The sequence below is a fragment of the Delphinus delphis genome, chromosome 8 (genome assembly GCF_949987515.2).
Source record: "Delphinus delphis chromosome 8, mDelDel1.2, whole genome shotgun sequence".
Lineage (NCBI taxonomy): Eukaryota > Metazoa > Chordata > Mammalia > Artiodactyla > Delphinidae > Delphinus > Delphinus delphis.
This window is the reverse complement of record NC_082690.1, coordinates 17457373-17485142: the sequence shown is the minus strand read 5'-3', so window position 1 is coordinate 17485142 and position 27770 is coordinate 17457373. Positions and strand designations below refer to the sequence as shown.

The following is a 27770-nucleotide window of genomic DNA, read 5'->3' as shown; positions in this document are numbered from 1 at the left end:
CTCCTGGAAGGTGTGCGAGCCCCCAACACCAGGTCACCTGCAGGGCCCCTGTCATAGAACCTGTGAACGTGCAGGCCGAGAGGAATTTTGAGATCAGCCTCTCCCCACCCACCATCTTCAGATGAGGAAACTGAAGAGTGGAGGAATTTGCCCAGTGTCCGTGGTGTCCCAGGGAGTTAGAGGCAGGGCTGGACTTAGAACCGAGGTCTCTGGACTGAGGACCCAAGGCAGAAATGTGCTCTGCACCACCTACTCAGGAAACTCCCTAATGTTCTCAAACCCAGCCGGGGAGTGCCGTCTGCCAGACCCCGGAGTGGCGGGGCTCCAGGCCTCTCCCACTCTAGCCAGCCTCATGCCTTCCTCCTCAGAGCGGAAAGCTCTGGAGCTGGACCACCTTAGGTTTCAATCCCAGCTCTGTCACTTGTTAGCTGTATGACCTGGGCTGGTCCAGACCTTCCTTCCACCTCACCTCGGTCTCTTATCTGTTAAGTGAAGATAATGATAGAACATGCATCTCCTGGAGTCATCGTAGGGGTAGCACGCATGGCAGGCAGGATAAGCCCCTCCCCCAAACACATCCATGTCCTACTCTCTGGAACCTGTGACTGTTCCCTTACATGGCAAAAGGGACTTTGCAGATGTGATTACAAGGACCTTGAGGTGGGGCAGCTATCCTGGGTTATCCAGGTGGGCCCGTGCCGTCACAAGGGTCCCTAAATACACAAGAGGGAGGCAGGAGAGGGAGAGTTGGAGAAGAAGGTGGGAGGTCAGAAGCAGAGGTTGGAGTGATGTGATTGCTGGAAGGGGGCCATGAGCCAAAGAATGCAGGCAGCCTCTAGAAGCTGGAAGAGCCAAAGCAGCAGAGTTTCCCTAGAGCCTCCAGGAAGAATACAGCTCTGCTGACTTCATGCTTTAAGGCTAGTGTGACCTATTTTGGACTTTTGACCTCCAGACCTGCACTGTCAGATAATAAATTTATGTTGTGTTAAGCACTGCATTTGAACATGCACGGCAAAACTGAAAGGGACCTGGCACTTAGTAAACAGTAACTGTTCTGTGGCCCAGAGTCCCAATTTCGGCCATTCTGCCCCCCTGCTCCCACTGAGCACACTTGCACTGTCAGACCGGAGCTATGACCTCCGTTTCTGGTGGCAGAAGTGGGGTACGGTGAGGAATCACATTTTCTCTGCGTGGCCTTGACGTGCAGATGCCGAGATGAGAGACTGACCCACCCCCAAGGCTCTGTGGGCTCAGCGGAGAGGGAGGCTGCCACTTGGCCAGCCCAGCTCCCTTGCCTGTTGTCTAGAGTCTGAGGGAGGCCGGTCCCCTGCTGGGGCAGCTCAGGGGTGTCTCAGGACGAGAGGCTCCTTCCTCTTGGGGAGGGGAGGCGGTAGAGATCCTCCTAGCCAGCACACGGGGGGCCTCAGAAGCTTACCGGTTGGGCACTGTTTTGCCCTGCTCTTTCGTTCACTACTGAAACGATGAGAGCAAACCTAGTGTTTGACATCTGCACAGTTCTTCAGTGGCCACAGCAGTTTCACGATGAACTCAGTCTGTCCCTTTAAGGCCAGAAGGCCAGATATTCTCCTTGTGGTGTCTGTGAGAAGGCTGCAGCTGAGAGCTGCTAAGAGCCGCCCTGCGTCCTTCAGCCGTTAAGTGCTCGGTGCTGGCAGGAAGGGCATCAGGGGGCCTGGCTTCTAGCTCTTTGATGGTTGCCTGTCAGCCAACAGCAGCCGGACCCCCGACTCCCAGAGCCCTTGTTTGATAGCATCTTACCAAGCCAGAAGCTTCCTTTTTAAATACACTTATTCACTAGTGTGTCTACTCCATCTCATTGTAAGATACTTGGCTTAAACCAGCCCAAACCCCTCGTTACTAATAGTTTGGAGAAGCGAGTCTTTCTGGACAGAGACCTATGGGAAAACCACCACCAATAGCAAACGGAGCGCATCTCAGAACCAGACTTGGGGTCCAGCCAGTCATTGTCAGAGGCGCCAAGTGCCCGGATTGGACTAGCTGTTTGGTGGGCGCAGGGCCTACCAATGCAGGCCCGCAGTCCAACCACCCTCTTCCTTGATCTGGGGAGTCTCCAGAGTGACCGTTTCTGAAGTGGGTCCCCTGACAGGTGTGGGAGTGTGGCTGGCTGGCTACAGGAGTGGATTTTGCTCAGAAATGACAGGCCACTCATTTCACAATTGATGTCTCAACGTCGTGCTGGTCAGTTCTGCGCTGGGAGGACTCTGTCCCCTGCTGGGCCTGGCACATAACAGACACTCAGCAAATATTTGCTCAAGGAACCACACTGGCAACCAAAGGAAGGGTCACCAGGGAGGCAGATGGTCATCTGAGGGAGTGGGCCTGGAGAGGGGAGACAGGAATCTGGAGCGTTTGGCCCTGTATCACGGGCCCTGCTCAGAACATTGACTGGGAAAGCACATGGTGCAGGTCGGGAGGGGAGGCTTGAAGTTAGGAAGGTTTGGATTGATCAGGGGAGGAGATCCCCACAACCACCATCACCCTATTCACTATCTGGCAATTTTGTTGCAGCTCCTGGTGATAGATTCCAATTTAGACCCAGGGCAGGGCATTGTAACCAACCAAGATTCCCTCCTGCCCTTCCGCCTGGGAGATGAGGCAGCAGGAGCAGACGTCTGGCTCCTTGGCAGGCACGCCAGCCTTCCGAATTCTTGATCTGTGCCGGTGGAACGGGCTGGGGGCTACCACAAAGTCAGAGAGACGAGTAAGGATCTGTCAGCAGGGCTTCCATCTTCTAGAGCTCAGACCTCAGGGCCTGCATCCAGGAGGCAGGGCCCTGAGCTCATCTCAAAGGCATCTTGGCTGCATTCAGGAGGGCGTGGCACCTCCCATAAAAGGTTCTTACAAATCGTTTGAAGTCATCTGGGTTTATCGCTGTTTGGTTTCAGAGACACTCCCAGCCTTCCACGGGCCTGTGTACACACTCAGATGATTTCTAGAAGACCCTTACTGAGAAGGCTTTTTCCTGTTCTAAACAGTCCCACAGCGACTTTCTGGTCCACCACGGACTCCCTCCTCTCCCTCTTCTTCCTAGGAACTCCGTATTTCCAGCTTTTGTAATCTTTCTTCATAGAAGGGCCTTCCATCAGCTATCTGTCAGCCGTGGCTGGGACCCTGCTAGAAATTCTACCTTGCCCTCTGGAGTCCAGCCGTGGAAAAAGGGGGAAAACTATAGCAAAAGTCCCCTTCCATCCTAACACTTATAGTTGATCGTATCCCTGGGCTGACTGAGGTCACCCCATAAAGGCCCCAGCCTGTGCCAACTCTTTGAGGTCCTCCTTTTACTCCTTCAATAGTACGCTCTCAAGGAATGTTTTCCACCCGACTCAGCAAACTCTAACGTTCCCTTCTGAGGGGCCAGAGTCCAAGCCAGGTGCCTGACGACCCAGCATGGAGCCGAGTTCAGCCTTCTAGAGAATGCTCGTCTCGCAAGGCGGGTGAGATAAAGCGCTGCTCAAAGCCCCACGCTACACGCCCTCAGCCTCCAGCATTCCAGCTTCCAGCCTGAGCGTTTCTCCCAACTAGACTCCAAACCACAAAGGCAAGAAACATATCAACGGAAGATCATAATCAGGTGTTTATTTGCACAATCCTCTACTGTCCAACCAAGTTACTAAGTTGTAAGTGCCCACCGAGAAACGACTACAGGTCTTACTGCAACTTGGGTCTGGAGGTTTTTAATCCTTTTTTAGTTCAACATAAATGAGAAAGAAAAAAAAATACTCTGACATTTTCAAAGAACAGAAATAGGAAAGTATGTTCATATACATTCAACACATACTGCGCATATTGGTCACTACAATACAAAGCAATGATTTTTTAAAAGTGTAGTTCGCAAGATGGCACGGTTAATAGGCTCACTGGCTTTCGTCTGGGTGGTCGCAGGGGGGCGGCAGTCTGCTCGGTCCATCAGCACCGTGAACAAAACAGGCTGAGCACGTGGTGGGAGGCCAGCATGGGAAGTGCAACGAGCCCGGAGAAGTCAACAGTGGCTGTCTGGGCTGTCTCGGTTGCTTCCAGAAGGTGAGCGGCTGGTGGCCACACCAAGTGGAGGGGATTTGGGGACCAAGGAGACACGGAGAGATCCCAGGAAAGGCTCTTGCACTGCAGAAACCCACTCGAGGGATACCGGGTCCAGGAGCTGAGCTGCCAACATCAGTGAGAAGGCCAAGCTGCACGGGGATCCTGTCAGCAACACCAGGATGGCCATGCTGGGAACCCGCTTTCCTCTGTGCAAATTCAGGGTGAAAGACTAGGAGGCGCCGGGGGACCTTTTACTCTGCTTTCCCAGCAAAATGGATCAAGAGTCGGGATATTTAACACCTCTTCCTTGTTTTGAAGATCGGAAGGCGATAACCCAGATCCTCTGTCAGCCCCCAGCCAGCAGAGAAGACTTTGGTTTCTAACAGCGAAGAAAAATAAAGATAATGACACAAATAATAGCTATTGCATATGCACTGCTTCAGCTGGGGGAAAGGAGACCACTACATCCGTCACTGGCACGAGTGAGAACGGTTCACAATTACAAGGTCTAAATAAAATACTTTGAACAAAAGGTGCAAGTCACAATTCAAATAGAACAGAATCTGGTTAAACATTTCTCTTTTAAACAAAAATTCCTTTTGTTTTTATTTATTAATAATAATAATAACAATAATAATAACAATAATATCAACATTTACCAAAAACAATTCCTACATGATCAAGAATTAAAATAGGGGCTGAGGATGCCCAGGGAGAAGGAGAAGTTAGGAGAGAGGCAGGACCCAAGACAACCTCCTGTTCTTCTTGCCTGTGACAAAGAGGCTGAAAAGGAAAAGCATCATATGTATGTATATATGGATGTATACGTATACATCCATATATATATGTAGATGTATATATATATATACGGAGCAACAATCCTTGTTATAGCACAATATAAAAGGAGAATAAAAGGTGACACAAAAGCATAGTGTACCACTGTCGGGTGTTCAGTCCATGGGTAGAACCAGCAGGATGATAAAGGCAACCAACTTTCCAGGTTGTAAGAGGGGAGCCGAGTTACACACCAAACAGATGTTCTAACTGGCAACCCATCAACGCCAGGCCACTCGCAGCCTCCGTGCTAACATTCTCATATGACCTCGGCTGGGCCAGACATGTTTTTCAGTGGATCCCAGCAGCAAAGACCTCTCCAGGTTCCAGGCTTGGGGTTTCTCTTTTTGCTCTCCAAGGGCCAAAGGCTGTCATCCCTTCCTCTGTCTCTTTCTCCAGCTGCTAAGATTCCAGAGGATGTTACCCTCTAGCTTCTGCTCCTGCGGAAGAGCAGTGCAGGGACTGGAGGGCGCTCTGTGGACGGAGGCCAGGGAGGGGAGTGGCTCTGCGCCCCTGGCCACCGTACACTAACTGCTTTGCTCTTCTGTCTCAAAAAAAGGAAAGAAAGAAAGAAAAAAAGAAAGAAAATCACCTCCAAAAGAAAACATACTTAAAAAAAAAACCAATCAAAAATAATCCAAACCAAAACCAAACAAAACCACCAACTCAAATACATCAAATACACTTTCACGAAAGGTGGCGAACATGGATTTCCTGTTTATTTCCTTGGTGACTTGGTCATACAGGCGAACGTGGCAAAACCCCCCTCAGAACCCAAAAGAACAGCACGCTGATGAACCAAATGTGAGGAAAGGAGCCGACATTCTGGGCGGAGGGAAACACAATGGCAACTTGGCGCAATGCTGCTAGATACTGTTGGTTTAAAGTCAACCTTTTCATTCCCGCGCGGTACATAAACCTGCAACAGAGCAGCAAACACAGAGAATTAGTTTCGAAAGAGAGAGACTCATATATTCCACTGAAAACTTAAAAAAGGAAAAAAACATAGGTGCGCTTTACCTCAGATATTTAGAGAGTTCTGCCTAGTATGGATTCGCCAGGTGGCTTAACTTTCATCAAGTCTTTTCTGTCAATGAATTCTCAAAGACAGAACCGATACTACCTGCTGTGTGCGTTTAGGCGTTACTCCAGCCAGACTGGACTGTTTATCCGTTCTCTACCACTGGCCTCTGATCACACATTTCTGGAATATTTTGCCACTTGCAGCACAGCCTTAACAAAATCTGGCTAGCCATGTTTTCTTGCTGAATTTCATCCTTCAGGACTGTGTTCAAGGGTCACCTCCTTTCCCATTACCCTGGCCAGAGGTCCTGTCTGTCCTCTGAAGCCCTAAGCTCACTTACTCTGTGCAGGCTGTGGCACCTATAACGCGTCTTATCCCCCATAATTCAACCAAGGGACTATGGCCAGCATCCACCCCCAAACAACTGGCGTAGTGCTTAATGAAGGAACAGGAAGACACAAAGACCTTGATGGGAAGAGTGGCGTTGTCAAGTTCACTGGCTCAAGTTCACATGGAAGGAATCTCCTGATGGGATCAGGAGCTGGTACTGGGCCGAAGGGCTGGTCTGGCCCCAGCCAGGGTGATACTCACCCTCCATCTTTTGCTACACGCCTGCCTGTTCCATGCTGAAGGAGACCTCGGGGTGCTTGTAGCTGAGCAGTATGTCTGTAATACACGTGGACGGGTAGCAAGAGGCGTTTAAATGCTGGCTGCCGTCAGTCAGGTCTGGATGCTCGTGACCTCCAAGACTCTCCCCGCATTCTGCAAGACCAGAAGCAACATGGGAGATGTGCGGGCAGAGGGGTGGTAGGTAGGCAAGAGGTAGACGGAGGTGGAGGAGAAGTCTGAACCTTCCGTAGCCCGACTCCCAGCCCTGAACTCTAGCTCAGAGCAGGCCCTCGGTCTGGCTAGTGACCGTGGCTGGGGGCCAGGCTCCTTCCTGTTGTCCCCAGTGTCCGTTTTTCCCTCTTCCTTTACAGTCTCCCACCGTCGAGCACCGTCAGCTCCTGTGGTGTGGAGGACACCCTCGCGGCTGGCAGACACTGACTCCTGGGCACGCTCTGTACTCAGGACACTGGCCTAAACACTTTAAACCCCCCAAGCTAGTTAATGCTCACAGCACTATCTAGGACAGGGGCTCTGTCTGTCCCTTTACAGGGGAGGACCCTGGGGCTCAGAAAGGTTAAACGCCTTAACCTGTGGAGCCAGTAAAGGGCAGTGAGAATTTACTGCAGACCTGTCCGCTCCCGAGCCTGGGCTTTATAGCAACTATGATACCCTCCCTCTACTGGTCCTAAAGGGAGACAGACATGAGGACACGGTGCCCTCTCATCAGAACCAGAAAGAGTTGTGGAAGGAGCGTCTTAACAGAGCGCTGCAGACAGAAGTGTGACGCCCCTGCCCTCAACCCGGAGGCGCGCTCCTTCACGCACTCACACTCGGTGCAGGAGAACTGGGGAAAGGCTGTATCCAGACAGAACCCCTTGGGGATGCCGTGGCTTCCCATGGGCTGTTTGTACAAGAGGGGAGTAGTCACTGGTGACCATGAAAGGGGGGCCCCTCCAGGAACTTCTCCGGGCTGCCCCACGCATAACACCCCTCACCCTCATTCTCCCCATCCTGGAACTGCTGGCTCCCCATGAGCGAGGACTGACTGAGAACCGCATCTGACATCCGGGCAGAACTAAGTGCTTTCCCAGCCACGAGACTCATGCCAGGCAAGTTATCCAGCTGCACCTGCAGGAAACAATTAGGGAAAGAAGTAAGGATATCAGAAAACGCGCCACCCTCAGGGACCCCTAGAGACAGCTGTGCCCTCCAAAAGAGCCCAGGCAACGGCCGGCCTCAAGCACTACCACCCAGACTCCCTTCCTCTGCAGGGCCATCTAAAGGGGGACGCGGCAATGGTGACCCCGCGGGAAGCTGAGGCTGGGGCTGGGGGTAGGGTGGGAAGGGAGGGGCACGGTGAATCTCAGCTGGTGGTCAGATGCCCTTGACATCTACATGGCCTTCCAGTGCCAGGTTTCTGACCTATCTCATTACCATGAGGAGTCTGTCTTAGGACAGCACTGTCAACAGCACTCTCTGCGAGGATGGGAAGGTTCTGTACCTGCCCCGTAGGAAGCCAGCAGCCACAAGGGCTACTGAGGCCTGAAATGTGACTAGTGTGACTAAAGAACTCAGTTTTCAATTTTATTTTGTTTTAATGACATTTAAAATTGAAAAGCCACACGTGGTTGGTTGCTGCTGTATTAGACAGTGCTGCCTGCGAGTCTGCCCTAAGGAAACGGCGCTTTGCCGAGTGGATTAGCTCCCTTATCTGAATAAATTCAGTGTAGCTGCCAGAAAACTAACCAAGAGCCTGAAGGCTCATTTGCTGGGGCCTGAGTTTAGACTGTCTGGGGAGAAGTTCAATAACTAAGACAAGAGGAAACAGACGGCAACCGTTCTCGATTCCTCAGTCTCAAATGTGGAGCTCAGGTTCTACGGAGATGCTCCTGGAGTTCAGGATTGCTTGTTACGGTGATTCCGAGAAATGCTCCCTTAGTGCCCGGAGGCGCTGCACTCTGGCTGAGGAGAAGGAGGGTACATGCCACCCCGCATTCCTAAGTTCTGTTTTCAAGGACCCGCTTCCGGAAAGCAGGAGGGGCCAACATACATAAGCGTCGTCACTGTTCTGGATCGTGTGGTGTCTCTGGAGGGTCCGGGGCCTGTGGTGTTCACTGACTGAGGGGTGTGCTGGGTACCCAAGTCCATTGTGATCTGGCAGCTCCATTGCTTGTCCCGGAGAACTTCTATCCATGCAGTTCCCTAGGACAGACTCTGAGGGGACAGAGCAAAATAGGGTCAGCAGACCTAGAGTTTCTCCCAACACTGGCAACTCTCACCAAAGAAATGTCTCGCAAGGGACAGCGGGCAATGGTGAGGGCCACGTGCGCACTCTCCGCTCATCCTCAGCTGGCTGGTGATGCTCAGAGGAGCCTGGACCAGCCTGCCAACCCTGAGTCTTAACAGCAAAGCCGAGGCTCTCTCTTGCAGGGATCACACCCTTAGGAGAAAAAAAGTCCCACATATCAGTGGTTGGCTGGATCACACTGAACATTTTCTTTTTTTCTTCATTTCTCTGTTGATTTGACAGTGCTATGTTCCCACACGTAGATGCACAGAAGAATCATTCTTGGCGCTTTCAGGACCTCTAGCCTAGGAGGATGGCCTCCATCCTGTGGACGCCTCTCTCCCCTTCCTTGGCTTCCCCTCTGTACACCACCCAGTCCCCTCCTCTCCTCCTCTGACTGCTGCCCCCAGCTCCTTCGCTCTTTACATTTCTATCCTTGACTGTCTCTCTCTCCCCACACTTGCTTTGGCAGTATCATCTATTTTCACGACTTCAACTACACTGCTTCTCTATAAAGAATTACAGAAATGCTCTTTTAAGCTCCAGATCCAAAATTCTAACTATTTACTAGGTATCTTTCAACCTGTCCAATTCAATTGGACTCAACATGTCCAATTCTAAACTCATCAGCTTTCCCCCACAACCTCTTTCAGACATCCTGGTTTTGGTGCCTACTTTCCTAATCTTCTGGGTATGATGAGCTTGTGGAGTTCATATTGATTCCTTACTCCTGGTTCCACATCATCTTAAGTCAGAAGAATGTGCCCCACCAATGTTGGCCACTTCAGTCTCTTTCTTACTAATCTCACTGCTTCCACTGAAGTCCTGTTACCTCTTGCCTGGATCACTATAAAAGCCTCCTAACCATCCCTCTAGCACCGTCCTACAAAGACTAACCTTTCTATAGGGGAGCCCCAAACCCCTCATTTTCACAACACTGTCCCAGCCTCTCTTCCCATGAGTACGCCACACGACTCTCCTCTACATTCTAAGCTCTGGTCAAATGGGGCCGTGGACAGTTCAATGCATTTGCTCTCACTGTTCTCTGTCTCTGGAAATGCTTGATTCTTTTACTTCCATTTCTGCCAATCCGAATCAACTCATCCTTCTAGGTCCAGCTCAAATGTTATAATTTTTACGAAAATTTCCCTTTCAAACAGAAATAGATCTTTCCTTCCTTTAAACGTCAGAAGACTCTATTGGACTCTGATTACTCTAATGTTATTCCTGGCACCATCTTCAATTGCATACTTGTCTTAAGTATTCATACTAAACTGTAAATTCTTGGAAGACAAGCCCTCATGTATTCTACGCATGTTTGTGAGCCTTCACTATTCCAGAACACTGTCCTCTTCCCAGTGTTTAATAATAATCTCTTTAACTGATATTAATAAACACTCTTTTAATGTGGGTTAGCCACCTGTCAGAGTCATATAACCCTGTGGACTGGATTTTGGAGAGAAAGAGGAATTCACAAAGACTGAGTATTTCTTCTTCTTGACCAAGGATGGTCAAGAAGAATACCAGGGCCACACCTAAGTTGACAGGATCCTCCTGGTGGCACTCCTGGCTCCAGTCCTTAAGAGCCTAGAACTTCAACGTACGTTTTCTTTGCTTGGTTGGTTTTTCTGGGTTAAAGCTCCCTGGCAACTATTGGGCTCATCTCCTGATGAACTGTACCTTAGCGAGACCAGGTTTTTAAACAAATTTTAATAGGAAATACAGTCCTAATGCTACCATCCCAGTATCTATTTGAATAACGAAAGTAAAATGCACTGCTCGAGTGATGGTTAAAGGGTTTCAGGTCTCTATATTCAAATGGTCTCCGTAACCATCAAGGTGAGGCCTGGGTTCAGTGGCTGAGGCAGGACGGGAAGGGAGGGGAACAAAGTGACATGCACGTTGCTGGTAATGCAAAACGCTCTGGAGAAAAGTGAAAGGATGGGAGCTTCCAAACTACCAAAAATGAAGTCAAGTGAGAAATCTTTTGAAAGTTCTTTGAGCAAAGAGGTCAAAGGAAGAGCCAGGAGCCACCGCTTTTGCTACTGAAAGCTAAAAGCCAGCAGCGAGAGGAAGATAAAAGCAAGCCTACGCCAGGACTTGCTCTGTGGGATTAGGTCACCCATCCTACCCACCCAGCCCGATTCCTCTCAGTGGACATAGCTCACGTGCTGGCCGCAGGGCCAAACAAAAGCCACCGGCAGGAAGTGGTGCAAGGCTGCCTCTGTGGAGTGAGGGACTGGCTCTTGAGTCTGCTTTGCCAGGAAGGAACACGAGTAGCTGCTTCTTACTTTTCCGAAGTGTTTTCTAATGCCTATACTTTCTTCTTTGATAGCTAACCCCATCCACTCAATTCCCTGGGGCTCCTTTTTTCTGGACTATAGAGCTGGATGCAAATCTCATGAGCTGCACCTCCTTGCTCTCCCAAAGACAAACGCGAGAGCTCTCCTGTTTAAAGATTTTTAAAGGATGATTATCAAACCTGAGGAAATGGCGAGGCTAACAGCATGTATAAGCCCTGGTTCTCGACATTCAGTTCCTTCCCACCTCTTCCAGAGGCCTCACTGTGTTTATCTGATACGTATGCTGAATCTCCCTCCCCCAACCCACCTCTCTTTTTTAAATCTATCTTTATTCCTGAGAATGGGGTTTCTCCAAACCCAAACACCTACCCTCCTTTTGGCCCTGCCTTTGAGAAGGTCCCATGGATGCTGTCCTCCTAGCCTGCTCTCTTCACAGCCTTTGGGTCTGGTGCCAACACACCTGAAAGTGCCACCAAGACAGAGCGAGCTATTGCTTGACAATCACATGACGAGCCTTCCTGACTCCCTGGCCTAGAGCTCAGAAGCACTAGCTCTGGGGTCAGGAAGACCTGGGCTTGGATCCTGGCTTCACCAGGATTCCTGAGGTGGGGGATCCTGGGCAAGTTAACTGACTTCACTGGGTCTCAGTCTCTTCATCTGTAAAACAGGACCTACTCCACAGGTGGGTAAAGGGCTTACTTGAGCTTGGTACTCTGTTATGAGCTCAGTAAAGACTCATACTCATTTTAGAGATGAGTGGATGGGGCACGATGAACCAGCTGACAAAAACAAACAAGAAAATGATTTTATCACAGAATCCTACTTCCAGAATTACGGGGGCAATTTACCCACAGGTAAGTGAACAAGTGAGTCACTGAAACTGTAACTTCCAGGAAAGAAGCCTCTGGTTTAGGAGCGACAAATGGGAGTTAAAAACTAGACGAAAGGGAGCTCCCTGGCGGTCCAGTGGTTAAGACTCGGCGCTCTCATTGCTAGGTCCCAGGTTCAATCCCTGGTAGGGGAACCAAGATCCTAGAAGCCTCGAGGCACAGCCGAAAAAACCAAACCAAACCAAACCAAAATCAATCAAACAAACAAAAAAACTAGACGAAAAAGAAGCCTATTAAGGACTTCCCTGGTGGCACAGTGGTTAAGAATCCGCCTGCCAATGCAAGGGACACGGGTTCGAGCCCTGGTCCGGGAAGATCCCTCATGCCACGGAGCAACTGAGCCCATGTGCCACAGCTACTGAGCCTGCGCTCTACAGCCCGCGAGCCACAACTACTGAGCCCACGTGCCACAGCTACTGAAGCCCGCGTGCCTAGAGCCCATGCTCCACAACAAGAGAAGCCACTGCAATGAGAAGCCCGCGCACCACAATGAAGAGTAGCCCCCGCTCGCCTCAACTAGAGAAAGCCCGCGCGCAGCAAGAGAAAGCCCGCGCACAGCCAACAACAACAGCAACAAAAGCCTATTAATAGGAGTTGGGTAGCAAACCAGGGCTCTGTCTGTTCAAATTTCAATATAACTCACAGGTCGAAGATCTGGAAGGGCTGGCATCTTTTGCTTGGCAGATATAACTTGGAAGGGGTAGAATGGGAGGCAAGAAGGCATAAAGAAAAGAATATGACTAGGAATTCGGGAAACTTGAAGTCAGGTTCCAGCTCCATCACAAACAGTGTATGAACTTGAATAAGTCATTTAATCTCTCCTAACCCCAGTTTCCCTATCTGAAAAATGAGGGTTGTTTGGGGGCTCAAGAGCTAACACATGTGTAAGGGTCTTTAATAAACTGTAAAGGACTACACAAGAAAAGTATTTTTAGTAAGAATGTTGAGTCCTGCGTTTAGAAGTCCCCTGTGACACTCTATAGGTGAGACCCTCTGACCAGTGTGGCAGCTGCGGGGGCGGGGTGGGGGAATGCGGGCATGTGTGTAAACAGACCAAGCCTCTGGCCAAGGAACGGGAAATTCGGGCTCAAATCTTTGGCCTTCTTTATGCCAATTCAGCAGCTGGAGGAACTATGGAGCTCACCACAGGATATATAAATAATGCGGAAAGAGGACTGCTGGGGGCAGAATTCTCGGGTATTTACCCAAGTAAACCTGAGACAGTACAGGAGGAAGGATGATCATCTGATCACGCAAGGGGAATAATTACACAAACGGACCCAAAGCGCAGCGCCCACCTACCCAGGGAACCTCGGGGCAGCTTGCACAACTCTCTGTTGAATCTGTCAATGTTGACTCATCCTTACTCATTTACTGGGTTTTAAGGGAAAATGAGAGAAATGACATGTGCACATCCCTCCTAAAGGTTCTGAGGGGTAAACCCTCCCAGCCTCTGTCATCATGTGACTCCTCTGTGAAGCCTGAAGTCCACCAATGCTGCGGAAGCTGAGTAGGCTCGGAGAAGAGGATGCAGTTTTCTTTGTGAGTTCAAGCTGGTAATCTCACTGTGTAAACCGGTTATGCTATCATAGTTATTTGCAAAGTAAAAAAAAATAATAATAAATCAAGTGTATGTAATACTACAGAGGGAAGATAAACCTTACTTCTACTTCTGGAGTGGCAGACAGGAGATTACAGGCAGCATGGGGCATGTCTAGCCCTGAACCTTCTACACATTACAAAGAGACCTTTGGCATGTTGCCTGCTCAGCGCTCTGGCAGTGCCTGGCCCCGCGCTGATTGGTGGCATACGGCCGTAAAAGAAATAGGTAAGCATGGCCGCTGATACGATGGCATGTAATTTTCCTTGACTAACACCAGCAATCCCTGATAATCGACCCTTAAGAAATTTTAGGAAGATGCCAGTAGCTCTGCTCGTTATAATTATACCTCTTACAGCACTCATTACGTAGCGCTTCATTTAAGGCCATTTATGAACTTGTCTCTCCCAACCCCCAGTACGAACTCCCTGAGGGCAGGTTCTCCACCTTTTCATCCCTGCATTCCCCACTGGACCTAAAATACAGTCTTGTGTTGATCTAGTCATTCAATAAATTTCGCTGAATTTGCTCTATCACAGAAGTAACACATGAAGTGTTTGGGGGCCCGTGTGTAACTACACAGAGATGGAGGTCTCATCAGAGCAAGCAGCAGGCGTCGCCCCAACAAAGACATAAACATGGACGGGCTGCACCCTCGTGCCTGCAGGGTGGTGGGCGGAGCACATCACAACCCTTTCTTGGCAGAAGGAACGGCAAATTATCGGATGATTCTTTGGCGATTGTAAAACTGTGAGCTCTCATGTTAAGTGTAGAATCATGTCAGGTTAAAGCAGGAAGAGATTGTGGAGCCTAGTTTCTCCTGTAAAAGGGATCATAAGACATATGCCCAAGGTGGGTGTGAACACTAAATGAGTAACTGGCTGGAAAGCACCAAGCCCAGAGCAGACCAACTCTAAACACCTTCTCAGAGGGGGCACCCAGCTAACATCCCTCACGATGGGAGGAGCGGTTAGGTGTCGGGGTGGTCACAGGTTTAAGGTAAGGACAATGGGGGCGCTTCAGGATAAGAAGAAATTTTAAACACACATAGGTACATCCCCGGAGCGATTCTAACTCTAACTCTGGAGTGGCTTTGGGCTTCCCTGGGCTATTTTTTCTCTATTGCATTATTTTACTACACTGGATTCTAAACTCACAGGGTAATAAACTTGGGGCTTTATTTATTAAAGATAATTGTATATATGGTTCCAAAAGTCTCAAAATAGAAGTCGAAAGAGGTTAGAAAGAAGCAAGGTGAATAGTATTCAAGAAAAGGCATACGCCGTAGCTAAGTTAAAGAGTAAGTTGAGAGTAAACTGGGCAGAGACAGGAAGGATCATCTCTACCATACACTGGCAAGCAGGGCAGGAGCTAAGATTAGGGCTTCTAGCAAAGCTCGTATCAAAGGTCAGGAAAAGAAGATTTAAGAAAAAAGAGGGCTTTGGGGGGGAAGCCAAACTGATCATGAGGCAACAAGGACAGGGTAGTTTTGAGCTGAAACCTTTAGGGGTGTACTTATGGCTTGACTCTTCCAGAAACCACAAGAGATGCTTGCAAGGAATAATGGCGGCGATGGTGGCGGATGTAAGAAGTTAGGGGGAAGGAAGAGGCAGAAGTAACCGTAATCACTCAGCTTGGGGAAGAGGCGGGAGGGACTTGTCAAAAGAATCCTGACTGCGGGCTTCCCTGGTGGCGCAGTGGTTGAGAGTCCGCCTGCCGATGCAGGGGACGCAGGTTCCTGCCCCGGTCCGGGAGGATCCCACGTGCCGCAGAGCGGCTGGGCCCGTGAGCCGTGGCCGCTGAGCCTGCGCGGCCGGGAGAGGCCACGGCAATTAGAGGCCTGCGTACAGCAAAAAAAAAAAAAGAATCCTGACTGCAGTTTCGGCCTGAAGCGAAGTGAACTGATTTAAAGCTGCGGGGAGCCGCTGGAGCCAGATCATCCTCTGGATTTCAGGAAACCTTGGCCCTCACAGCTTCTACTAACTCCTTCACGTAGACTAGACTTCAGACTGACCACGGCAGCTTGCTTCCCCCCAGAAATGTGCCTGAGACACTCCCACCCGCTGGCCTTTCCTCATGCTTCTCCCCTAAATCCAAACGGCAAAATCCTTTTCATCCACCAAGACCCAACTCAAATGTCACCTGCTGCGGGAAACCTGCCCCTGCTCTGACGGAGAACTGGTCTCTCCCTCCCCTGGTCTGCCACGGCACTTGGACCAGCCACGTCCTGCCTTCCTTCAGGCCCCAGACAGATCTGCAAGCCCGCTGAAAGGGGGTTCCTCTGACAATCAGGGGACACAGGCGAATTCAAGCCCCCTGGTCTTCCTGTACATAGGAGTCACACAGGAGGGAAAGGTGAAGGGAATTCAGAGAGAGTATTTTTGAAGAAAAATATTTCAAAAGGTTATTTTCACACGTGGCAATCCAGGGTGCGGGTGGGGAGTGTGCACTACTGTGTGCTCGCACGCTCGCTCGTTCCCCGAGCCTTGCACACCCAGCGTGTGCTCAGCGAGGGTCTGCTGGCGTGAAGTGAGTAGCTCTCGGGTTCAGTGCTACTCCCGAGCTGTGGGCCCTGGGGGCAAATCACTTAATCTGTGCCTCAGGTGTCTCACTGGTAAAATGGGGACAGTAAGAGTTGTGAGGATTAGACAAATTCATATGTGAACAGCATCTGGTGTCTGGCACATGGAAAGCACTACGGAAGTGTCAGCTTTTCTTCTTTTCTGGTGAAAGCTGTCATTCGCACAGGAAGCTTTCCCACAGCATCCCTGATGCCGTCAAGCTGCCTCTGCTAGAACACTCCCAGCCACAGGAAGCTCCCAGGCTGCTGAGCAGCCTATTCTGGAAAGTTCTCAGGAAGGTCTTCCCCAGGGAACTGAAATCTGCTGCAACTTCTATCCTGATCTTGGTTCTGCCCCATAATATGACCCCATACCTTTTCCATCTGACAGGTATGATAGCTCTCCTGAGTTTCTTCCCCCGAGCCTAAACATCCCCAAGTCTGTCAGCCAATCCACATATGGCCTGGCTCCGGAACCTCCCACCATCCTACGTCTGCCTAAAAACACAGCAGCCGCAGGTGGACACGATACGTCTGACTGGTGCAGACCTCAAACCGGATGGCACCCATCTGCCCAAAAGCCCAGGATTTAACTGGAGTTTTATGGAACCACACCCCTATCAGTGCTTAATGAGCACAACGTGAAGGCACCAGGTCCTCTGCAGGTAAACTGATTTAGAGCCAGGTCTTCCATCCTGCTCTGTGCCAGCGGACCCAATGCCCCCGGGAGTTGAGTTTTGTGTGCTGACTTTAAAAGGACAGGGCAGGAGAGGCAGGTAGCTTCAAGAAGGGGAGGATGGGAGAAGTGCCCAGCTTCGGGGTTGTATATTTCATGGAGAAACTCGTTTTCAAGATCTGTGATGATGGGAGGGATGTCAGTCCAGGTTTCGAGTAGGGTGAATGCCATGACACGAGTGGAACAATGTCTTCTGAGTATAAGTTACTGACAGCAATCCCAATCTCCTCCCAAATGAAAATGAATGTACTCGCTCATTATACAGTGATACTAAATGAAATGGCATGGGGTCCCTTATGATGCTGTAATATTCTGTGTTTAGCTTACTAACAAAGTGATCAGAGTAATAGTAATACCTCAAATTATTTACATCATACATTCAGATGATCCAGTGTGCCTCTCTCTCCCTCTCTCTGTGTCACACACGCAAACATTATGTATAAACATAAATACATACGTGTGCGTTTTAATCTTCACAAATACTCTGCAAAGGACCGTTATTCCTCCCGCCCTTTTTCACAGATGAGGAAATAAGAACCTGAGGTTTAAGTGACAAGGTCACTGCATTCGTAACACAGGCATGTCCAGGACTGAGGGGCCCTGACTGTTAGCTCAACACTACTTACACTAAATCCTGTTTCCTTAGCACCGGCTGGCTTTTATTCTACCGCAGAGGTTAAAGCCAGCTATTCTGATGACAGCCGAGAAATTCTGGGTTCTAAGGAACCACGGTACAAATATAGGAAACAGGTAATATACCTTACTGACTGTACTATCTGTATGTTAATTGTCTCTCACTCTCTTTTAAGTTTCAAAACAGATCCCCTTCCCCACCAAGTACGCACTTCCTACGTGCTTCTCCCCTAAACGGTGCTGCAGGGCTTCTCAGGAATTCTATTTTTCTTAGGAACCCAGAGTACCAGCTGAAGAAAGGTAATACTGCTGAGCTAACTGAATGAGGGCAGACTGGCCCAGGACTGGACTTTGCGGGGCTCTTACCTCGGCTGGACACCTTATTTCTATTGAACGCAGCAGCTGGCTGTCGGTACGGATGTATCCCCAACTCCTGTACGTGACTCACGGTTCCTAGTAAAGATTCAGGGTCCCCGGGCCCGCCAGTACTCAAGAGCAGGGGGCCATCGTGGCAACCTTTGGTCAACGTGTTCACGTTCTTCCTGTCCGGAAAGCCGTCCTTGGCCCCCTCACACGAGCACTCCTCCTCCATGCTCTCCGAGTGCACGAGCGCCGGCTGGTGAGCGTAACCGTGGGTCGGGGTGGGTGAGGAAACCTGCGAGATACATTCTTGCGCCCTGATTTGCAGAAGATGCTGGGGGCTGGTGTGGTGGTGGTGATAAGAGTCAGCGTTTTGATACGGTAAAGCCTGGCGCTCTGTCATACTCTGTCCCCCGAGGCCGGGAGCCAGACTCCCTGCATCCCCCTGGTTCATATGCCTGAACAGTTCTTGGTACTCTTGCTGCTGCTGCTGCTGCTGCCGCTGCTGCCTTTTAATGAGCTGTGCAAACTCTGCTGGGGGCAGCCGAATGTCCGAGTGGCCGGTGAGCGAATGCCGGGGGGAGAGCAGTCCTTGGAGGATGTGGGGGACCTGCTGGTGTCGGGCGTAGTCCGGCGGCGTCGGGGACAGCAGGGCCTGCTGCAGCGCCGACGCGGTATAGTGCGGTGGCTGCTGATGTGCGCTGGGAGGGAAGGTGGGGAACTGGTCAAGTGGAGGGACTTTCAGGGCTTGGGTGGGAGGTAACCCCACTCCTGCTGAAGGGCTGTAGCTGCTGGGGGAACCCCGGGACTGGTCCGAAAACAGATGGGGGTGTAAATGCGCCTGGTCGTAGTTAGCAGGGGAGAACCGATTCACGTTCAAGCTGCAGACACAAAAGGGAATGAGTACCAGGCATCCATGTGACAAGTGTGCTAGACTCCCCAGGGGAACAGCTACCACGCTTCCTCAGTGGGGAGCCCCCGCTGGTACAGAGGACTGCGGTGGATGGGGCAGGGAAGACGGGGATGTATGCGTCATCCCCACCCATCCCCTCTGGTTGAAGGTAGCAACGTCACTTGAACTATTAAGATGTACCCATCTCTTAGAATATGGGTGACAGAGAAAGAAACAATTCTAAAAGAACAGACAAGGGGAAATGGCATTTTTACCAACTCCTCTAATTGGCCACTTTCTTCTTTGCAGACATATAGTAAGGTAGCTTTGTCCTTGTCTTCCTCTGTCTCATTAGCATTTTGATCCTGGGTCAATATATAGGTTTCAAGTCCATCCCAAACCCACCACCCCAATTTTAATAAGGCTGAAATGAGCACAGCCCAGTCAGAACCCTTCTCCTTTCCTCCTCTCTCGCCCTGCTAAGGGGCTTCCTCCCACCTAGGTCACCTGGAGAGACGGCTAGGTGACCCTGGGCCGGCTTACCTGTGGGCCTCCGCACTGTCGGCACTCAGCTGCTTGGACAAGGGCCGGTGCCCGTAGCTGAAGGCGGCCATCAGGCTGGTCCGGTGCTGCATCTGCACCTGACTGGCGCTGGGGCTGATGGAGACGCCCCGGCCAGCAGAGCCTGCAGCTGTCCCGGGCATGCTGCTGAGCATGTCAACAGGCTCCTGGACCTGGATGGTCACCTGCTGTGACTGGGGAGGCTGCTGTATGCCCAAGCAGGTCAGTGCCACGCTGGGAGGAGGGGAGCAGTTCTCAGGCTGCTGCTGGAAGACTGCACTGCGGGAGGGGAAGCCTTGAAACTGGGAGGGAGATGCAGCACCTGGAGAGAAAGGAACCTCAGAGTGACCAAATGCCGGGGTTACCAGCTGGCCGGAAGTCACGGGAGCCAGTGAGGACACCTAACCTGCATACCACCCAGAGCAGTGCTTCTCCAACTCCAGGATGCCGAAGGCTCCTCTAGAGGACTCGAGAAAACACAGGCTCTCCTGGGCCCGACCCGCAGAATGCCGATTCAGTAATTTGTAATTCCAGGAATTTGTCGTTCCAATAAGTTGCCCGAAAGCTGGTCTGTAGATTATTCTTTGAGGAGCTCTGACCCAGGGCAGTGCTTCTCAAACTCTAATGCACATGCAAATGGCCCGGGGATCTTGCTAAGATGTAGATTCTGATTCAGCGGGTCTGTGATAAGATCTGAGATTCGACTCTTCCCACCGATGTTGTTCGTCGGGGACCCCACTTTGGGTAGGAAGGGCCTAGAGAGCAATTTGAACTCTCCAGGGGATCTACATTGGGTGGCGTTACTTAAGAGATCCTCAGTTTTTGGAATACTAAATGCTCAGAGTGCTGGTCTCTGAAGGCCCACAGACTAGGGCACACTCATCTTCACCTTCATCTAAACGCCCACAGGCGAGGAGCCACGTGCCCAGTGGATCACCAAACCCAGGCATGACAGGAGGGAAGGTTCCGGTAGTCGCCTTTCATTGGGTAGAGTTGGAGGGGGTTTTATGAAAAATATTATTAACGGTCAACCTTTACTGAGACCTATTTTGTTCTGGAGACTATTTCAAGAATTTCACATATATATTTATTCAGTAAATAGTATTAGCATCCCTATTTCACCTTTGAGCAAGCTGAGGCGCCCGGAAGTTAACAAACTCGCCTGAGGTCTCACAGCTCAGGAGTTGGTAGAAGAAGTCAAACTAAGGCAGCCTCCCTCGAACACTACGTCACTCTGCCACCCGAATCGATCGAGGGCTTGAGGCACTCAAGGCTAGGCCTCACTTCTCCCTGCGCACACCACGGTTCGGTTCGGCATAAACCTCTGCACTCACCGTGAGGCTGGACCATGGCGCTGCTCATGGGGGGAGGGCTGTTACTGGGCGGTCTGAAGAGGTGGTTGCTGGCGTGGCTGGGGGGAGGGCTTGCAGGCTGGATCCTTAACCTTGAAAACAACAGAGCCAGATGAGCAAACGCGCTTCCGGAAGTGGCAGGGTGGCCTTGCAGTTAGTTTCCGCCATTTGACACACAGGCGGAAACTACTTCTTTGGTTTTGATAAGACTCCAGGCTAGACAGACATGCACACACCGCCCACCACAGTCTACTTAGAGCCGTCCACATCTTATTTCCCCAGACTTCCCAAGGGGCCAGAGGTCACTGTGGGCCTCCGTCTGGCCTCCTCTATTACTGGCGTCAGGTTACTTTGTTCACGGGGCTAAGAAAATGAAGCGGCACAGGGAGTCGGGGTTTTAGGGGGCCACGAAAATTGACACTGGCCTCCCTGCTTTTCAAGTGGGTTCTTCCAAGGTGAATGTTAGAGTCAGTCAGTATCGCCCATGAGAGTCAGGCCAACAGCTTAGGCATGAAACACCACGCTTCATTACCTCTGGAGCTGGTGGGTGAGGAGGGCGGGCTGATTCTCACACGCAGCCTGAAGGGGTGGAGAAGGCTGAGGAGGACAGATAGAATCCTACAACAAATGCGGGAAAGGAGAAAGAACACTCGTGAGCTTGAGGATTAATGAGAGCTGTTCTCAGGAAGGGAAGAAACTCTCTGTGACCAAGATTTATGCTATTGTTGTTCATCAAAAGGTTTGATTACCTTTACTCAAACATAGCAACCATGCATACAACTCAGCTCCTCTTTGCCCTGCGGGATCTCCTCCAAAGTTCACAGGCAAATCAGCCCGAAAGCAAACTCCAGAGAAGCTGGAGAAAAAGCAAAGAGGGAAGAGGCCTACTTGAATCTGTTGCTGGAGAATTTGATGGTGCTGCTCCTGCTGGTACAGCATGTGCTGCTGCTGGGTCTTCTCCAGGGCTCTTTCATCAATCTGCCCCCCGTACATCTTCTGCAGCTGCTCGCACTCCTGAAGGGAAAGCGGTTAATACAGATGGGATGCAGCCAGGCCCACGCCGCGCGGTGATGTCAGCAGATGCAGATCTGCCCCCAGGTCTCACGGGCAGAAGGAGCCACATAGAAGAACAGTGTCCTTGAGGAGCAACTAACCCATTTACGTAGGCATTTGTGTACGAAATACATTCATGCTCTGTCCTGGCTGAACAAAAGGAAAACACCAAGATGGCCTGCGTACAAGCAAAGGTTCCAGTGTGAAATCTGTGTACAAAGCACATGCCACTCGAAGCTTGGTCGTCAGGAAGGCAGAAAGGAAGCCGGCCCTTTATAAAGCCTGGAGGTGCACTTCCTTCCTCTGGGAGCGCCATTCCATACCAGCTGGAGAGGATGCCAGGTGGTAAGAATGCAGAGCAGGCTCCAACAAGACCCAGTGCCCATAAATCATGAGAGGAATGCCAGGGTTGCTTCGAAGGACGTTCCCTGGGGCCTCCCACTGAAACACAAGCCCAGAAATTCCTCTCTAATGAACTACAGAGACAAGGGGAAAATTTAGTCCCTTCCTGGGGAAAGCTGGACATAACAAGAAGTAAGGAGAGTGTCAGGAAGCTATTTGCTTTGGAACCTCTAAAACTTCAGTGCTGCTGACATGAAGTGGGTAGAAAGTTTAACACCCGGGTCCTCCTGCAATAGCGGTCTCTGTTACCCACGCTTCTCCAGAGATGCCTGCCATCTCTTCCATTACCTGCTGCAACTGTTTGATGCTGCTGTTGTTGCCCATTTTTTCCAGGTGAGCTTTGAAGGCCTGGATGCTGGCAGCCCCATCAGAGAACCGGCGCACAGGGGAGAAACGCTCCGTAGGGAGGTGCAGGGTGTTGGAGTCCTTGTAGGTAGAGCTGAATACATGGGAAGAGAAGGTTAGGGGCTAGGACTCAGGGGTTTTGACCAAATCACCTAGGGACACTGCTCCAGATGGACACAAAGCTTGCTGGCTGCACGTGCAGCCCTGCACATTACGCCATCTCCACGTCATCTCCAGAGGCCAGTCGTTTCCCTAGCCTGCTTCCCTTCAGAGGCATCCAAGTGACCATCGTCCATTTCCACTTACCTTGAGTTGGCTTAACATCCAAGCCCGGTAAGGTCCTGGGATCAAATACATCCGGTTCTTACAAATACACTGGGTCAGAGAGAACAGCTTCACAGTATCCCTCAGGCCCAGCTGTATAGGAACTCTTGCTTTTATAATCATGTCTCTATCTAGTGCCTTTAGAAACCTAGAACAAACCTACCCGTCTGACCCGAAGTTTTCCCTGAGCAGCATTCTCCGCATGACGGACCAGAGGGAAACTACAGTCAACTGTGGGGTCAAAGGTCTGGCCTGGAATTCACAGGTTTTGTGCTAGAAAACGGAGGGTGCAGGTTTAAGTGGGGAAAATGGGGACTTGTGATCCCCAGATGGAGACAGACCATTCTTAAGGAATGTGGGCCTCAAGATCCTGCACGTACCTGGTCAACGCAAATAAGGTTACCTGCCGTGAAAGTTAACTTCTCAGAGCAGTGGCACCCTCCCAACCTGCTGATGAAAGAGCAATCATGTGGATAACCTTCAAAATGACCCACTGCTCAATCAGAACGCAGCCAGTGTCTTACGGAAAGAAAGAACAAGCTATCGATAAGGAATGCCTAAGACAGCATCAGAGTTAGAAGCTACCACCTGTACTTGTTACCTAATCAGAAAGAGATGTTTATGGGTTGAGGTAAGCAGATAAAAGGCTGCCAAGGCAGCATTCCAGCAGCTGATGGAAAGGATCAGGATTTCATGTCGAGGGCAGAGGTGACATCACACTGAGCCATGGGTGAAATGATGGACCACCTTGCCAGTCACTCCTTCTGGACTGAAGCAGAACCAAGGCTAAGGAAGAGGGTTAACAAGCGAGTTCAAACGCGGCAGACAGGGAGGGACTAGGAGGATCTGGTGACTGTGCAGAGGGGTCAAGAGGGTTCTGGCAGCAGGTGAAAGCCCTTCACCCTCTCTTCTCTAACGATGGCTCCTGTTTCAGACTCTACCTGAAGCTGAACAGGAGGGAGCTGATGAAACGAACACGAACATGTATCTGGTTCAGCAACACAAAAGACAAATGGTTTTGGCAGACGCACTCCAGAAACAGTGATCGTGAGAGCCGCTCTCAGGAGTATTTCCTCAATACTTCTTATTTCTGCTTCTACTTCAGGTGTTTGGAGTCAAAGCAAGCAAATACTATTGTCTCCTGAAACTTGATTCTTACACTTGCAATATATTCTGATAATGGACACATTTCTGATTCATTCAGAAAGTCATGTTCTTCAAGGAGTTAATATGGCCTGTCTGCACAAAACACATTCTCTCCCCTCAGAGCAATACTCCCAGGTCCGGGTATTTCATGGCTTTTCCAGAAGATCAGGCTGTGAACAGACTGACACCCCCGGCAGCCCAGCACAGCAGATTCAGTGGAACAGTTCTGATGCAGCTGCTCATTTTGGAAGCACTGATAGTATCAACTGTGTTTTATTTTTATTAGCAATCATGTTCAAACTCAGGACAGCCTCATGTTAGGCTGATATTCCCACTACACTCTTCAAACAGGGACTTGGCACCCCACCTAGATAAAATCCATCTGTGTCAGTTGTTTTTTGTTGTTGTTGTTAATTACACTTAAATTTTTTTTTTAAATTTTAACTTACACACTTCCCACATTGAGAAGGTCAGCCAGACCCATCTTCTGTCTCCATGTTGGACTTCATCTATGATACCCCAGAAGAATAGATAATATGTGCTGTTCTTGAGTCATTTCCTCCAGCAAATGAAAGGAATTCAGTAATCTATTCAGGCTACCCATTTTCAGTGTTTTATAGCCTGGGAAAGTTTCTCTTTTCCCCTGAAGACTTACTTCAGCCTCTTGTGTTGCCATGTTTTTACAGCCCCATTGAGACACGCTGAGGTTGCACAAATGCCCCACCGTACACAATCTGTCACTCATAAAACATTCATTCCAATTCGAACTGGCTTGACCATAGGAAACCCTCTACCAGGAGTGTTCACACAAAAACAGGCAGCAGACAGATTTCCAGCAGGCAAGGCCTTGACAATGACTAGGCAGGGTGGAGACCACACAAATGGAGCCGTGGGCCAACGTGGTCTTTCTTTAGTAACAGGTGTAAACAGGATATCAGGTCTGATAAAGGCAGACTAGGGAGATGCGCTGAGCTTCATGCTTCCCCCATAAGAACACATCCTGAGGAGCACCTGAATCAAACAACGATTAAACCCAAAGGCCTGAAACTAAACAACAGACCCTGACATAGGATGAAAAATTAAGTGTGGGGCTATAAAGGAGGGGAAGATAGAAACAGGGAGAAACAAAGTAATAAAGGGTCTATTAGGTAACAGTGTAGAACTCAGTTATTGAGAAATCACAGAAAATGTTTGGAGTGGAAAATGCAGCTAATAATCACTCAAAGTACTCTCGATGTAGTATGGTAACAGTGTAGGCCCCGAGAGATTTTCCTTAGAAAAATACCGTCTTCCCGTGCCATCAGAGTTTTATTTGAGAAATGTCATTTCTACTAATAAACCATGTTCACTGCATTATTCATGGTCATTTATAAAAGCTTATCTTCCTCCTTTCTAAGTTCCAACGTGGCACTAATGAAGTCTCAGTCTGCTCAGAGGTCACCTGTCTCTGCTGATTACCTCTGATGCCCAGTGGGTAACTAGACACAATGAAAGCACTGCGTCAAGACTGCCAGTGTGAGCCTGTTGCAAGACTGAGTAACAACACATTTATAGACTTAATCTCCTTGGAATCTGCTTTCCAACCTTCCCAAGTAAGACTGCTTTTCGCTGTCCTCCCAAAAAGATTGAAAGAAAATAAGCTCTAGCAACTGGTGGTGGCTTTCAAAGTGTGGCCTTTGAGCTTGGGGACAGCTTCAGGATGGACTAAAGGTTAAGATTTTCAGTCATCGAGGTGTTCCCAGAAGATAATCATCTTCTTAAGCCAGCAAAGTGTCATTCCCCTCTGTTCCAAGGCTTGCTTGAACTCAATTTTGTGAAGTTTTCTTGGCAAGAAAGGTTACACTTGTTTCTATTTCTTTAAGACAATGAATTATAAATGTATCAGAGACCTACTGAAAGATCTGGCCGTCAGAATATTGCAAGGATGACTTTTCAAGCACAACACTCAAGAGGATGCAGTATCTCTGCTCTGCCACTCACAAAGGAATGCGTCTCCCCCATACCTAAGCTCCTTGTTCAGCGGTCACGTGATAAGAAGTGCTCACTCTTTCGATGGCGATGGGTTATTAAAGGTCAAGCCTACTGATGTGGCTACAAATCCTTCTATTTCCAGTTGGCCTTCTAAGAGCTTCACCCACTTTCAGGTTTCAAGTTCAGTTTCATCTATAAGTCAACATGTAGAATCACGAGAATCACCTGCAGGCACTAAACATGCCTACGAGGTAATGGGAAAGAAGCATCTCATATTGCCCTGGGCACTGCTTAGTTAAGGAGTTGAGAAGATGTAAGTTCAGGATGCTATTTGAAGCCACGATGCTAGTCGCCATGTCTGTAGGACTAGCCAGAAGGGTGCCTGTCCAATGAGCCTCAAGGAGCTCCCACGGCTCATGTGGCTACTCACCGATGCTGATCAGGTACCAGGTGAGGGGGCCAGACCCGGGAACGGAAAGGCTGCTGTCCTAGCTGCCGCTGTAGGTCCGGTGGGATCTCAGCTGTAGGGTTGGTCATGGCCAGTGTATGTCTTTTGGACCTATTTGCCAAGTACCTGCAACAAGCAGGAGCACATTTCATAGTAAAAAAGACAGACAGGAATATTCCTCAGCAAGAAGCATTAGAAGTTAATCCAAAGCACTCAGAGTGAAACAGTGCCAGAGCTCAAAAAGGGCTCGATGGCCAACAGATCCCTGACTGGATGAAAGCGAAACATGTTCCAAAAGGCCAACAAAAGTTGGCTTACCACTGAAGTGGCTGAATTTTGGACCTAAGAGTAGCAATTAAGAGAAGAGAGAAAACAGGTGTAGCTCACAAAGTGGGATCAATTTCCCTTACTTCATTCCATTCAGGAAAAGAATTTATTTTCTACTTGTTAGTTTCATTCCTCTTTTCTCTCCAAATTTCTAAACTACAAGTCGGAGGAAATGAGCCCTAAGGATTGTTCCTAGAGATGAGCCAAGAGAGAGATTCAGAAGGGCTTCGCATGTGTCTCTTGATGCCACTGGCCCCGAGCGTTGGAGACTGACCTCGCTGCAAGTCACAGAAAACAGATCTTTCCATGTGGGGCTAAGCGAGTTCCAACACCACCCCTTCCCTCATGCCCCATGACTGTAACTCCATCATCAGAGAAGAAAAACTGATGTTGTCCCCAGGGAACCAACATTCTCTAAAGGATGAAGAAATGAAACCACATGAAATGTTTAGAATTGTTTTTTAGGGGAAAAAAAGGCAAGGCAAGAAAACAGAAGTTTCAAAAGCTGAAGAGTGGACAAGCTGATGACTTTTCTTCTGAAGATCTTTCAGATCCACCACTAATACCATCAATAAGGTATCAGTCCCCCTTGGTCTGACTGATGACTCCCTCCACCACTGGTGCTCTTATTGGGCATGAATAAAAGAAGCATTATTCCTTCCATTACCTCAAAACGGATGGGCACTTTACCCTTTAAATGTTGGTCTAAGGAAGAAAGAAGGAGCTGAAGGAAGTAAAGTGCAAGACAAAGATGATGAAATGAAATACTGCTGTCTAATTAAAGTAGGAAGGCAGTAAGTTTCCTAATTTCTCTTCATGACACCAGCAGCACCCACGTACAACTTTACACACCCTGTGACTGGCAAACTATAGAAACCACAGCATCAAGAGAAAAACAAAGTCAACACGATTCCTCTATCGGCTACGCTGTAGAAGGAGCTGGCCCATCAGCCAACACCCCTGTTCTTCACTGTTCTTCCTACATGGGACCAGACTCTTTTTGAACAGCAGCTCTCACACAAAGCTACTGGGGGTAGGGAAAGAATACTGGCCA

At 49.7% G+C, this 27770-nt stretch overlaps 1 protein-coding gene across 5 annotated transcripts in view; it reads right to left on the bottom strand.

The window, feature by feature from the left end:
- Positions 1-3600: 3600 nt before the first annotated feature.
- SIK3 (SIK family kinase 3) overlaps positions 3601-27770 on the bottom strand; it is a 247073-nt gene continuing 222903 nt past the window's right edge. For 2 of the 5 annotated variants that reach the window (XM_060017902.1, XM_060017906.1), the window contains exons 15-25: positions 26372-26515; positions 22444-22594; positions 21589-21714; positions 21233-21318; positions 20683-20792; positions 19331-19670; positions 17902-18776; positions 8577-8740; positions 7522-7654; positions 6509-6679; positions 3601-5812 (exon numbers count right to left, since the gene is read on the bottom strand). In XM_060017902.1, the coding sequence (XP_059873885.1) occupies positions 6522-6679; positions 7522-7654; positions 8577-8740; positions 17902-18776; positions 19331-19670; positions 20683-20792; positions 21233-21318; positions 21589-21714; positions 22444-22594; positions 26372-26515 (2287 nt within the window). In that variant the 3' untranslated portion in view covers positions 3601-5812; positions 6509-6521. The remainder of the gene's footprint in view (positions 5813-6508; positions 6680-7521; positions 7655-8576; positions 8741-17901; positions 18777-19330; positions 19671-20682; positions 20793-21232; positions 21319-21588; positions 21715-22443; positions 22595-26371; positions 26516-27770) is intronic. The other 3 variants (XM_060017904.1, XM_060017903.1, XM_060017905.1) reach the window with 3 other exon arrangements.